Raw genomic sequence first — 13,725 nt, 5'->3', positions numbered from 1 at the left:
TTTTGTTGTTTTTGTAGTTACATTATAATGTAAATAGTAATGTCAGCTATAGTCATGATCCTCAGTCTGCTCTGGGAAGGAAGAACTGAATGGCTGTAGCCGATTGCCTGGAGGTTAAGCATATAAATCATGTAATTGTCATCCATGCAGTTAGATCACACCTAGATTCTGAGGTGCAACCAGTATCTTTGATCAAGGTGGGCTCAGTATGAATCTTACAAGGTGTTAGCTAGGAGGAGCTAAAATTGTGAGTGACACTAGTCCACTACTGAGTTGCTTAATACAACTCAGTGTCACAGTACTAACTAATCGGCCGAGTATACTTAGTTTTTGTTTTTACTGTGAAAACTTCACAAACAGAAGAATATACACAGATATAATAATAAATAATGTTAGCTAGCTATTGATTGCAAAATAATAGTTACGTAGCAGAGATTTGAATATGTCAGTGTTTTCCGCTTCAAAGATGCAATTGAGATTAACAATGAATTGAAACTTATAGCTAAACTTGACAACTATCACTTTTTGAATCATATAAATGAAAACCACACTAATCACCTTTTATAACCATAGTGGAAATCACTGCTAATTATCTGAATAAAACAAAACCCACAATTAAAACTTTTGTAACTGGAGATGCAACCCACAATTGAAACCTGTTATTTGAAGAACTCTTGAGGAAAAGGAAGCTATACTCTCCTGGAACAAAGTTGAACAGTAGGTATAGTTACATAGACATTATTTGTGTTGGTAGTGATGCATAGTTCCTGAAATAAGCCTGCTTTTGATACGCATAGAAGCAGACCTCTCAACTTGGAACTAGAGTTAACCTTGAGACACACCAAGTGCATGGTCTCATGCAATAGTGGGGCTCATGCGCACACACATTTTATTAATGAACTAGCTATACTGCATGCATACTGCTGTTATTTTCAGCTTATTTCTGTGCTGATTAATCTACACATAGCCAGAATTTAAGCAACCTGGAATTCCAAGCACGGTGTAGTATCATGTGAATCATAACTCTACTTATTCAGCTTTATGCCTATCTTTGTGATGATTGTAGGTATCACTAATCCTTTCACTAGGTCCAAATTTGGCCTCTGCTTTGGCATGTGATATATTTCCTGCTGTCTACCTTCGTAACAAAGTTGATTAATGCTAGGAAAACTTATTTTCTACTAAATAAAAAACGAGAAAGTCACCTTACCATGTTATAATACAATGTTTGGCAGGTTGGCTCCAGTCTTTTATAGATTTGAGTGCCATAAAATTTATCATGTGAGTACCATTTCTTATATGTGACCCGGTCTGCGAAAAGGGCTCTTATAGCCTTTCCAGTTATCCATGTTTGGCTAATCATAACTCCTAATCTACTAAAGCTATCACCATGTAATTACACCCACAGCTACTGCCAGGTTAGGGTTGATGAGTGACCAAATTGTAGGCTTGTACCATATTCACCAGTCAAGTTATGGGTTACCATATATATGCAATTGGAAAGGCTATAAGAGCCCTTTTCGCAAACCGGGTCACATATTGAGTTGACAAAAGTTTTCGATTGTGGGTTTGAGTTTTGTTTACAGGCAAAAACCTTGAGAATTCTTGAGATCTGGAGTGTGACCTTGAGAAATTAGCACCTGACTGTGAGACCTTGAGAAGAGGCCCAAAAACTTGAGTCTCATGGTGAAACCATGAGAGTTGAGAGGTCTGTAGAAGATTTAGGGTTTTATTGGCCAAGTGCTACTTAGAAAGGAAAGGGGGGATTAGCCCCCCCTTAAATCCGCCCCTGCTTGTATATGCTTACAGCAGGAACACCAGATTATTATTGTTTGTATGGCAGCACAGTAGCTATAAGTGGCTAATTATGCACCTATCAATGTAATCCCCGACTACCAGGGATATGGGCTGAGATGGGGAAGGTGGGGATTTTCATCACAGAAAATTACTATTCCCCACCTACTGGGGAAGTATTGGCGATACAAACCCCGACCAAGTCTTGACTAGCAAACCCCGGGGATAGTGGGGCTATATAGGAGGGGATTTGTATGATTATGTGGAGATCAGGCATTGGGCGTTGGCCAAGAGATTCGGGTTGTGAGTGAGTTCAAGTGGATTCTAGTAGCTAGCTAGCATCTGAGAAACTCCTTTCTAAACGCACGCCTTTGCTTCAGTAAATTTCTTAGTAAAGACAAACCCCCACCATGTTGGGGAAATTTAGTGATCAATTCCCCCACCATCCCCAACCTTCCCCAACCCTCAGCCCGTATCTGTGGTAGTCGGGCATTACATTGATAGCCGCCTTACACATAGTGTATGAAGTAAGTACCAAGTTTTGTGCTGCATATTGCCATGATTGAGGGTTTGCGTGACAAAGTGATGAAAACTGTAGTTTAAGTAACTAGTGGGGTCTGGAGCATACTCCCCCAGGGAAATTTTTGAAACGTAAGTGTGCCAAGATTGAATCTGGAAACAATTTTAGAGAAATAATTGATATCTGGAAGTACTTTAAGCTGAAGGGACAAAATTTAAAAGCAAGAACTACATGTTTGTATAATCATTATATACACGGTAGCCTCATTTTAGAGGACTTTAAGGCAATTTTATTAGGGGACTATAAGAAAGAAGATTAAAACTAACTGGTATAATTTTTAATCAAAGAATAGACCACAAAATGAAAAATTGACTATCTCAAGATTAAATCTTGAGGTAAATCCCTATGGTAAATTCAGTGTAAAAGAGCTAAGATGTACAGCACATAATTATATATGTTACTTTTCTGTGGTGCAGCTGGCTATTTTTTTCTTAAATTTTACAACTAGCCAGAAGTCATTTACAACTAACAAATAGCCGTTTTTTTAGCCCCTGCATTAGGCCTGCGTCTAATAATTTATGCCGGTATAATTTTGAGAATAATAGGTCACTAATTTCGTGAGAGTAATTCCATGGTTACAGGCATAACTTTAGAATTATCGGGCGTCCATGGGAATAATCAGTGGAATTAAGGGGCGTGTCTATTCTTGATTAATTAGAAGAAAGAACCTAGCTACTAAGAATGATAGGTAGCTGGCATTATTATACGAGTGCTGGCTGAAATAGGCTGAAAAGCCTCTAAAAGATCAATATACTCTAATAGAACGCTCAAATACTCTAATAGAGCAGTCAGATCTACCAATCTGCAGACAGCATCAGGGATTTAACTGCATGATTATCTGAAACTTTTACATCTCATACCAATGTATCTTCTTTAAATCTTTCAACAAACATGTTGATATTATTATCCACTAAACTTAGCATGTAGTTATAGCTACAGCTTTAATACACTTAGCTAATATTATTATTATTATTATTATTATTATTATTACTCCCGATAACCATTTAAATCTGTTGTAATGGCTACAGCCGTTATGTGTAAGGTGAAATGCTTCATTTATGGCTAGCTATTAATTAATTAATTCTAGCAATACTACAGCATCTTGAGAACTAAGCGACTATAGCTACAGAAACTAAATGGGCATTATTATAAAATAATAGGCTAGATAGAAGAATAAAAAAAGAATAATAGGAGAATTTTTTGGGAAATTCTGGAAAGAATAATAGGTAAAATTTTGATCATATTAGGCTCAGGCCTACCCTGCATGATATGTAGCTATACAGGAACAGAGCTGGGCAGTATATTACTATACAGTGTAATGGGAAACTTACATCGATTCCTCAAAAGTGGATTAATGGAGAGCAAAGGTATATATGTTAATTTCTTTTTGTAATTGTATGTCTATGTATATACTGTAACTGCAGCAAAATCTTTTAAATAATAAATAAATAAACAAACAAACAAACAAATATAGATAAATAAATAGATATTCTAATAGAGCAGTTGGATATATTTTAATACAGCAGTCAAATCCACCATTCACAACGGATTACTAAGTTTTTTTCCTCCAGCCCTAATGGCACTCCACATGTCTGTGAACTATGAGAAAAACTTTCAAATAAAACTTTAAGGTCTAAAATAATCACAAGGGGAGGGGCACAAACAGGCCAATGTGGTTGGGGAGACCCTGATTCTCTTGTTAGTTGCTGCATTTTTGAAGCAAGAAATAATATACCTCTTAGTAATATCTCACTGTTGATTTTTACTATTTTGGTCTTTGCAGATGGTTGTGAGGTCTTAAAAGCTGTTTAAAAGGCTCTGAATGTCTTAAACAACAGCAACACGATAATTATTTTTAGAGGCACTTAATACGCACGAAGGTGCTGAGTGGAAATTTCATAGCTAGTTTGACTTTGGTTCATTTTGGTTTCAGGTGAATTTGTAATAAATTGTGCATATTTCCGTGAATTTTATAAGCTGATCTTGGCCTGACATAAAGTATTTTAATCAGAAGTATGGCTCCTCCACAAGGTGAGGTGGGGATCGGGGCCCAAATGTCCCTTCCTGGATCCACCATTGAATCAATTCTACAGAAGATACCTATGAAGACCTATAGAATGCTCAGGGTTCAATGGACAGACAGTTGCCCCCAAGGTCAACAACAGCTGGAGCAAGGACACTTGGATCAAGATCACGATCCCCTGATGCTCATTATGGAAACGAAGAGTGAAGCAAGGAGAACCCCAAACTACAATGGAGTTAGCCCATAACCATGGAATGTGGGGAACTCTACTTCTCACTGAGCAAGTGGGCTAGGTTATAAATGGTGGTAGCTACCTTTTCCATACCACCAGATGTGGAGAATACACGGAGATAAAACTACCATGCTGAGATGTAGTGAACAAGCATAGAACCAGCTGAAATAATTATGCGTGGCTGCTGTGTTTAAACTAGCGGGTGCTCTTTGCAACACCAGATCATATAACTGCATGTCATGGGGTATATACATATTATACTGGAAGTACAATATGTCACAGCTACACTAAAGTGATGAGTAGAAAATCCTGGTTGACATGCAAACAAAAGCAACACGTTTTTGTTAACCACAGTTGAGTGTCCCAGAATATATTCACATTGCATTCTTATCTGTCGCCTTGTTTTGCTGTGCCAGGTTGGGCCTAGCTTGGCATAATTGATTTACACTGCAATTTATTTTGTGCTGTATCCATGCAGGCTAGAAGATGGGTATTACAACTAGAATGACAGCAGAAATACAAGGGTATGGATAGGGGGAGGATTTAACCATTTTATGTATATAGGAAACAGAATATACTTAGTCCCACACAAACTATGCTTCTATACATACTTTACTTTAAACACTACACACATAATGAAATCATTGTATACTAAATGCCAAGTTTGTTAAACAATAAAAAAGTCTTCTTCATTGAAATTATTTTCAAAAGTAAATGAAACGTACCCACGTAAGCTACTACACTGTAGAAATATACAAATAAAATTTCCTATAATAGTCAATAATGTCACTGTCGAAGAGAAAAACACTATAGTATTACAAACAAGCTGTGCTAGTCAATCTACTCAGAAAAGATTTGGATCCTGTTATTACAATAGTCTGTGATGTAGATTTTACCATCATTAATCCTCCACAAGGAGATGAAAACTGTCCTTGAGCAGAGCCTTTGGATCCAAAGCAGTGCACAAATACACCATCTTTGTCAAAGACAGATACACGACAATTCCCACTTTCTAACACAAGGATGAAGCCATACTTATCTGTAGTAATACCAGTTGGTCTACTCAGTTGACCCCTGCCGGCTCCTTGTTCACCAAACTTTCCCACGTAGGTACCATCTAGTGTAAATATGGAGATGCAGTTGTGACCACAATTAGCAACAAGTAACTGATCATTGTTGGTCACAGTGATGTATTGAGGAATGGATAAATGACCTGAACCAAATGTTTGACCACCACACTGAAATACTGAAATACGGTTACCACTCCATTCAACAATGTACACTCTGCCACTGTGAACTACAATACCTAAGGGAGAGTTCAGTTGACCATTTTCTGATCCACAACTGCCAAAGTGAAACAAGTAGTCTCCATTAGGATTAAACTTCTGTACCCTGTGGTTACTAAGATCAGTGACATACAAGTGGCCATCAGGATCAAATGCTACTCCCAATGGACCATCAAATCGTCCATTACCATGTCCTTTGCTGCCGATCTTTCTAATTAGTTGGTATTGACTGTCAAACATCCACACACAATGGTTACTCTGATCCCCAACAGCCCATACTCCATCCTTACCAAAAGCAATACCCCGTGGTAGTTTCAGACCTCCTCCATCAACGATCTTGTTTGGCTTACCCATTGCACGATAGTTTATAGGACGATAGTTTCTGTGCACATTCACAAGGTAAGGACTTCCCTTAATGTGCTGTTTGTTAATAGTAACTGACAGTCTTAGTTCTCCCACATGATTGGCTATAAATGATGCTGAGTAGCTGCCATCTTTGTTATCCTTCATTTCTACTGGAATGAAATCTCCCCTACTGGACTGTGCTTCACTGGTAATATCACTACCTTCTTTGTGGCAGATGTGATTATGGTGATCTTTAGTGATTATGGTGATCTTTAGTGACTATGTTGAAATTAACTTTCTCTCCTTGTAAAGTCATTTTAGGCATATTTACAATTTTGGAATTCACAACGGAAATATTGGGACCGAAATAAAGCTTACCAAACTGTGAAAATGACTGACCAAATTCTTTGACACTCAAATTCTACAGCAACACTTTCCACTGGATCAGTTCCCAACTGGCCATAGAGTTCACTCAACCTCTTCACGTTATCCATCACTTGTTTCTTCATCAACAACGCTTCTTGGTCTGACCCTCTCTTCACTGCACTGTTTAGTTCTTTAACACTCTCTAGTTCTGCTTGGGAATGTTCCATCTTCTCCAAATGGAGGGAAGCTTCTTTTTGCTTCTGTCCCAACACTTTATGCAACTCTGTTTTTAGATCATCTTTTTGTTGCTGCAATTGTCGGAGCAACTGTCGCTGCACTTTTTCATAATATACATCAATTTCCTTGTCAACACTGGTAGCTTTAGCTCCAATCTCATCTTTTACACCATGTACTTTATTGTGAGCAGTTGACAGTCCTTCAATCATCTTCTCTACTGGTTTCATCATGTCATCCATTTGTTGTCGATACTTGTTAGCCACCTTCTTCACAGTATCATGTTCATGTTGTAAATGATCCTTCATGATGCAGTAGTGACACACCAACTGCTCACACGTTTCACAATAAAAATTCAACTCTATTTCGTGCTCCTGGCATAAAGCAAACTTGGCTTTTGGTTTTACAGTGATGTTCTCTTTCTTAGACTGCACCTCATTGAGTGGCATCATGTTGTGGTTTTGATACTCTATGCTGTACTTGTGGTTGTCAGTACATCGGCTGCACAGAAAGGCGCTACAATCAAGGCACAGAACTTCCGCCGGGTCTTTCCTAACACAAAGGTCACATTTAGCTTCCTCTTCTCCCTCAACCTTGCGTTGTAGAGCAATTTCATCCAAGAGGCGGTTAATGAAAAAGTTGTTCGGCAAATCTTTTACCCCTCCAGCTGGTACAACGCTCATTCTCCTACACTCGGGACAAGCGATGCTGGATTTGTCCACTGACTTTTCCTGTAGCTTCGTCAAACACGCTTCACAGTACGAGTGATAACAAGAGAGATGTTTAGGATTCTTGTACAGCTCACAACAAATAGGACACACAAGGTGACCAGTCATCTTCTTCATCTGCTTGGCAGCCATTGTTGCATGTAGTTATTATAAATCGTCGTGCACAGACCGCTCTTTTCTGTGTTTGGATGGGGAAAATCCCCCCAACCAAGGGGTAGTCACTACCAATAGTCCTGTAGAACCATCTGCGACCGGGATCAAAATCAAACCAAGCGATCAAGAGGTAAATTAGCACTGAATCAAGCGATCAAGACGTCGTAGAAAGCGGTGATTAAGCTAGCTCACAACCAAAACGAGAATTTACGAAAATATGTGCTAAATTATCAAGCAATCAAGGCTGTTTTTAAGGCTAAATCAAGTGATCAAGTTATATTTTCGTCGATCAAAAACCTTGATCCCGGTCGCAGAAGACTATTGGTCACATAGTGACCACCCCTTGCCAACCCTAGTCTCGTCCTCGCAGATCCATTCTCCAGGGTGGCGCTTATCGATTATAAGGGCCCCTCCGAAAGGGGACGCTTATAATCTCTAATCGATAAGCGCCACCCCGGAGAATGGGTCTGCGAGGACGAGACTATGCCAACCCAACGAAGTGATGTAAACAGTAAGGGCTTGATCACATGATTTGTACTGCCTGGATATTCAGGCTGTGAACCCTTGCAGACCTAGCTCAGGGGTAGTCTCGCGTGGCCAGACCGCTATTTCAGCGCAGGGGCTTATCGATTAGAGATTATAATCTCTAATCGATAAGCCCCTGCGCTGAAATAGCGGTCTGGCCACGCGAGACTAGCTCAGGGGCTGGTGTACGTCATTATCATGATTTAATAGAGCAGTTTCAAAACCATGGTAACTAAACATTACGTAAATGACCACACCCCCGCCGCCATATTTTTGTACCACCTGTGAACGTGTGCTACTGTTGAAACTGTTTACATCGGTCAAGAGTTTGGTCAGGAGGATTCAGTGGTGTGAATATCATTACCCTGGTTAATATTACCGCCGTTGTGCTTCGTGGTTGAGTCAGGTTGACTGTTTGATTATGGTTAGATGCGCTATACTGGGGTTGTTCTAACAAGTCCCCAAGGGATAAATGTTCTTTTTACAAGCTCCCTGCTATAATTCGTCACCAAGGGCAGCAAATGCTTGAAATAACTACTGAACGTCGCAGGGCCTGGTTAACAGCTATCTCCAGGGAGGATCTTACAGATGACAAACTAGAGAATGTATTTGTTTGTGAGTGTCATTTTACAGGAGGTAGGTATGCATGACTACATTATACTATTAAAACAGCCTGTGCGGCTGTGGCCTTAACTGCTTCGCATTCATGATTTTTTTTGCATCCATCACTAGTTATGGTAGCAGCAAATTTTTTAAAAATAACCACTGGTTAGCTACTTAGTAAATGCTGTATGTTGCTGTAGGAAAGCCAGCTAATACAATGGATAAGTTCAACATGGACTGGTTTCCCACCAGAGAGTTAGGACATAACAAAGTGGACATTGCTACTTTGGAAGCTGCCAATGAGAGAGCACAGCGTACACAACTTAGAAATAAAAAAGGGCTGCAATTCAGTTAGTACCTCAGAGTGCTTCGACCGCTTCCATAGAGCTTCAGACAGAGGATAATGATTGTGATGTAGACCTGGAGTGTGTTCCAGTTACAGCAGCTAGTGTGGAAAACGTACAGGTGACCTCAGCAGTGGAGCCAATGACAAGCAACAATGACACACAGATACTGGAGCCAATGACAGTCGCACAGGCACTGGAGCTAATGACAAGCAACACTGGCACACAAACACTGGAGCTAATTACAAGCAATGATGACACACAAACACTGGAGTCAGTAATGACACATGACAAAGGAACTCAAACACCTAGAATGATGTGTGACAAAGGAGTACAGACAGATGACAATGATTTCTTTTCTGAAAGTTTCTTTCTTTCAGATGACTCAAAAGTACAATACTACACTGGTCTGTCAAGTTACTTATTACTAAAAACTTTTGAACTGGTGATGAGTCCTTTTGTGCATGGTGACAAACGATCCTACTACTGGAAATCGTTTTTAGTAGTCCTTCTCAAGCTAAGGCTAAATTTGGGGTTTCAGGATATTGTCTACAGAATCGGAATATCTAAAGCCACTGCATCCAGGCAATTTCATGAGACTTTAGATGTAATGTATGCTCAGTTAGAGTGGCTAATCAAGTGGCCTGAAAGAGCAGAGTTGCAAAAAACAATGCCTAATTGTTTCCGGGCTACTTATGGAACCAAAGTTGTGGTAATCGTTGATTGCTATGAAATCAAAGTAGAGACACCATCCCATCTAGTAGCAAAAGCTGCCACATGGTCTCAGTATAAACATGCAAACACGGCCAAGGTTTTTATTGCGATGTGTCCCCAAGGAGTCACAACTTTCATTTCACAAACTTGGGGTGGAAGAGTAAGTGATAAATTTTTAACAGTAAACTCAGGGTTTCTTAATAAACTACTACCTGGAGATGTAGTGCTAGCTGACCGAGGTTTTGACATAGAGGAGGATGTGGCTAGAATGCGTGCTACCTTGAAGATTCCAGCCTTTACTAGAGGCTGCACTCAGTTGTCTCCAGTTGACATAGAGGAAACAAGGAAATTAGCTAACTTACGAATACACATAGAAAGAGTCATTGGTGCAACTCGACAAAAATATTCTATTTTAATGAGCTGCATGCCAATCAATTTTTTGAAAACTAACTGTTCAGATGATAAACCACCAATAGACAAAATTGTATTAGTGTGTTCAGCTCTGAATAACTTGTGCATTTCTGTAGTTCCAAAGGACTGATTATAATTAACTGTTATTGTATCATTACAAAATTCTGTACTTCAATAATATTGGAAAACTGTACATCGATTGTTAAAAATTACTGTCAATATAGTATCAATACATTACTTTCTAGATCGTTTACGTGTGAACTCTGGCATTCTCCTGCAATCTGGGCAATACCACTTGCAGGAACGGGGTTTTGGTATTTTTAAGCAAACAAGATGGAACCATGAGCCATGCTTGCAGTCGGGATTATCACAACCAACCATTTCTCCGCCTATGTCTTTTTTACAATAGCAGTATATGTATTTACTGTTAACAACTGAAGCTGACACAGTCTGATCTGGCATTACAACCTTCCTAGAATACCATTTAGCTAGGAGTTCAGGTAGTAAACAAATTTTGAAAAAAGCTTCAGCATGGTTTATACATTCTCCTATTTTCTGCTCATCTGGATAAATTCGTTCATGATATAAATTAGGATTTCCATCACTGAATATTGCTAAAACAAAGTCGGCATAGTCAGCTGAGCACACACATAATTGTGTCTGTATCTGATAGTAATAGGGGTGCTTTTTTGAAAGCTTTCCATCTTCTAAACAAGACGCTTGATTTGGATCTTGCTCTCTAATGCAGTAAGGACATTTTATTTCCAAAACACCGTATCCGCAGCAACTACATTGTACAATCCCATCGGGGCTGGCACCAATATATGGATGATCTCTATGAATTACTAAACCACTATCCCGATACTCAAAATTTGTATGCAACGGCTTTGCCATATCTATAAATGAAATTCTTGCAATGGCTTCATGTTCACAACCCCATGTAGTTGCCCTGGTAGTAAATTTGTGAAGCTGAGGATAACATATCGATGAAATGAGAGATTGAGCAGGGTTACTGACATCAGTACCACACACAGACTTCATTTTGGAAGCAGTAATTCGACCAGCACGCTGCATAAACCAAGCTGTGTTTCTGGCTTGGTTACGTGTATGAGTTTCAATGACATTAGCTTCCTCTTCAGTAATGGTCAATGTTACCTCATCACACACAACTAGAAGCTCAGTATATGTAAGTTCTTCATTATCTGGCTTGTACAATAACTCACACAATGAAGGAGGAAGCTTAACAGCTACTGAAGTAGGCCTAAATGCATCAGAATGAGCAGGCACTATGGAACAAACCACTGGTTTACATTTAGCAATGTCCTTTAGAAATAGTGATTGCTCTTCATCTGAGGGTGGCACACTTACACTTGCTAATGCTCTAGCTCCAGATGACCCTGAGCTGGCAGAGTGCTCTCTGACTACTGGCACATCAAAACTTTGGTCAAGTGGTACAGTTTCATTCATAAGATGAGCCCCTCTCTTTTTATTGCAACTTATCCTGGATTTAGGCATAGAAAATAGTAACCCTGCAATGGGAAGATATGGAATGGCTTCAACAAAACTAGGCGCTTTCCACACACACCCAACTTGTGTACAAGTGATTCTTGTGCGATTAGCTGATTCTAGATAAAACAGAATCGCTCCAACATGTGAGCAAACTTCTCCCAGTCCAGCCATACAGGTACAATGTGCTGATTCTACCATTCCATCAGCTTGGCAGATAACCCAGATATCTTCAGGAGGATCATTTGCTCGCTGTGAGTGCCTCACCTACATCATAGCATGTCATAGAAGCAGCATGACCAGTGAGAACACTTACCTTTGCAACAGTAACTATCCTCTGTCCATAAGTCTTAGATCCAAAGCAGTTTACAAACCCACATACAAAATACTTATACGCATCAAGACTTTTGTATGCTTTAAACCTTTGAGATGTGCAGAAGCTATAGCCCAAAACAAGGTAGTTGAAAATGTCTGTTGCTTCCACTGGAGGAAAAGCTTCCTTGCTTAATTCAGTCTTTGGTATACAAAAAGGATCTCCTATGCCAGCTATCTTCTCTAGATACCTCCGCTTGTTGCTCACCACTAACTTCTGTGCATGTTCACAGAGACTCTTGAGGATATGCTGCAGTTGCTGAGTCCGAATCTGTGAAAGCAGCCATATAGTATCATAAGCTAATTACCAGTAATGATATTCAATGGTTAAACAATAGTATAAGACTTCCTGACCAAACGCTTGACCAATGTAAACAGTTTTAACAGTAGCACGCGTTCACAGGTGGTACAAAAATATGGCGGCGGGGGTGTGGTCACTTACGTAATGTTTAGTTACCATCGTTTTGAAACTGCTCTATAGGTGATTACAAAAGGTCACACAATTAAGTGATGTTACAGTATAATAGTGACTAACATTAGAGCAGTGATAATCTGGACAGTACATTACAATATGACAACAATAATAACCTCAGAAGGTTTACAGTGGCGGATCTAGGGTTTTTAAAAGCAGAAACCCATCTAGATCCTCCACTGGTTTACATCCAGTTATAACCTTACCAAAATGGATTACATTACAATAATAATATAATTATTTAGCAGGGTCACACCTTTGGTGCAGAGCGGTCATTACTAACAGTTTTCTTCAGTTTGGCACCTTTAAGGGCCTTAGCTAGTGGACTCTCATCATCACTGTCACTGTTATCTTGGTAACTACTAGCAACACTTGTTCAGGATGGCTTGGGCAGTTTTGGTGGTGGTACTTGAGAATCAAATCTCCTCGTGTGTGTAGTTGGAGGTTTCATTGGTTGTGGGACTTTAGTAGGAACAGGGGGAGGTGGGGATGAGACGGACACGGAATGCTGAGAGAGAACAAAACTGGGTGGCTCAACTTCGACATACAGTTACTCTTCTACTGGTGTGCTGGGACATATCGGGGATCCTACACTTTCTGCTCTCTTACGGAGTTTGGCCATCAAGTCATCCCGCCAGCCAGGGCTGGAGGAGGGGGTACACCATTTTCTGTCATTGCTGATGGTGGCGGTGGTGGCTTCTCAGGATACACATACACCTTGTCTTTGTGTAATGATGACTGTGATGGCTTGTACACTGGGGGTGGGTATAGTGCGGGGGCAGAATTGTAAATAGGACGTGGTGGGGGCGTAGTTGATACAGTTAATGGTGACACAGGCTGACCCGTAATTTGTGATGCGTAAGGAATCTCAGAGTAGTAGATAGCAGGATCATCTAACTGATCAAAGCTTTGTGATCGTCGTGATAGTCCTGAAGTTGATGATGCACTACGGACAGGCTATGGAGTAAGACTGCCACTAATCTGGGATCGTGACATGCCAAGTGATAGAGAATCTAAAACACAAGTAAACAAATCAC

The 13,725-nt window shown here is 39.9% G+C and overlaps 4 protein-coding genes across 19 annotated transcripts in view; 1 reads left to right on the top strand and 3 right to left on the bottom strand.

Annotated features, from left to right (window-relative positions):
- Positions 1–5,444: 5,444 nt before the first annotated feature.
- Positions 5,445–6,425, bottom strand: LOC136264703 (E3 ubiquitin-protein ligase TRIM71-like). The gene has a single exon (XM_066059480.1). The coding sequence runs from the start codon at positions 6,423–6,425 to the stop codon at positions 5,445–5,447; it is 981 nt and encodes a 326-aa protein (XP_065915552.1).
- A 209-nt stretch (positions 6,426–6,634) lies between these two features.
- Positions 6,635–7,720, bottom strand: LOC136264702 (E3 ubiquitin-protein ligase TRIM45-like). Its single transcript, XM_066059479.1, has one exon. It carries the CDS (start codon positions 7,718–7,720, stop codon positions 6,635–6,637), a length of 1,086 nt encoding a protein of 361 aa, XP_065915551.1.
- Positions 7,721–8,515: 795 nt separating this feature from the next.
- LOC136265171 (uncharacterized) lies at positions 8,516–10,740 on the top strand. The gene is made up of 2 exons (XM_066060012.1): positions 8,516–8,902; positions 9,070–10,740. The coding sequence occupies exon 2, from the start codon at positions 9,356–9,358 to the stop codon at positions 10,466–10,468; it is 1,113 nt and encodes a 370-aa protein (XP_065916084.1). The 5' UTR covers positions 8,516–8,902; positions 9,070–9,355; the 3' UTR covers positions 10,469–10,740.
- LOC136265169 (uncharacterized) overlaps positions 10,413–13,725 on the bottom strand; it is a 67,025-nt gene continuing 63,712 nt past the window's right edge. For 14 of the 16 annotated variants that reach the window (XM_066060001.1, XM_066060000.1, XM_066060006.1 and 11 more), the window contains 2 exons: positions 12,161–13,701; positions 10,413–12,111 (listed from right to left, as the gene is read on the bottom strand). In XM_066060001.1, coding sequence (XP_065916073.1) covers positions 10,573–12,045 — 1,473 coding nt within the window. In that variant the 5' untranslated portion in view covers positions 12,046–12,111; positions 12,161–13,701 and the 3' untranslated portion in view covers positions 10,413–10,572. Of the gene's footprint in view, positions 12,112–12,160; positions 13,702–13,725 lie in introns of those variants that run through there. The other 2 variants (XM_066060010.1, XM_066060011.1) reach the window with 2 other exon arrangements.

Source organism: Dysidea avara, chromosome 8, assembly GCF_963678975.1.
Source record: "Dysidea avara chromosome 8, odDysAvar1.4, whole genome shotgun sequence".
Lineage (NCBI taxonomy): Eukaryota > Metazoa > Porifera > Demospongiae > Dictyoceratida > Dysideidae > Dysidea > Dysidea avara.
The sequence above is the reverse complement of the archived record's forward strand: the minus strand, read 5'-3'. Positions and strand labels throughout refer to the sequence as shown.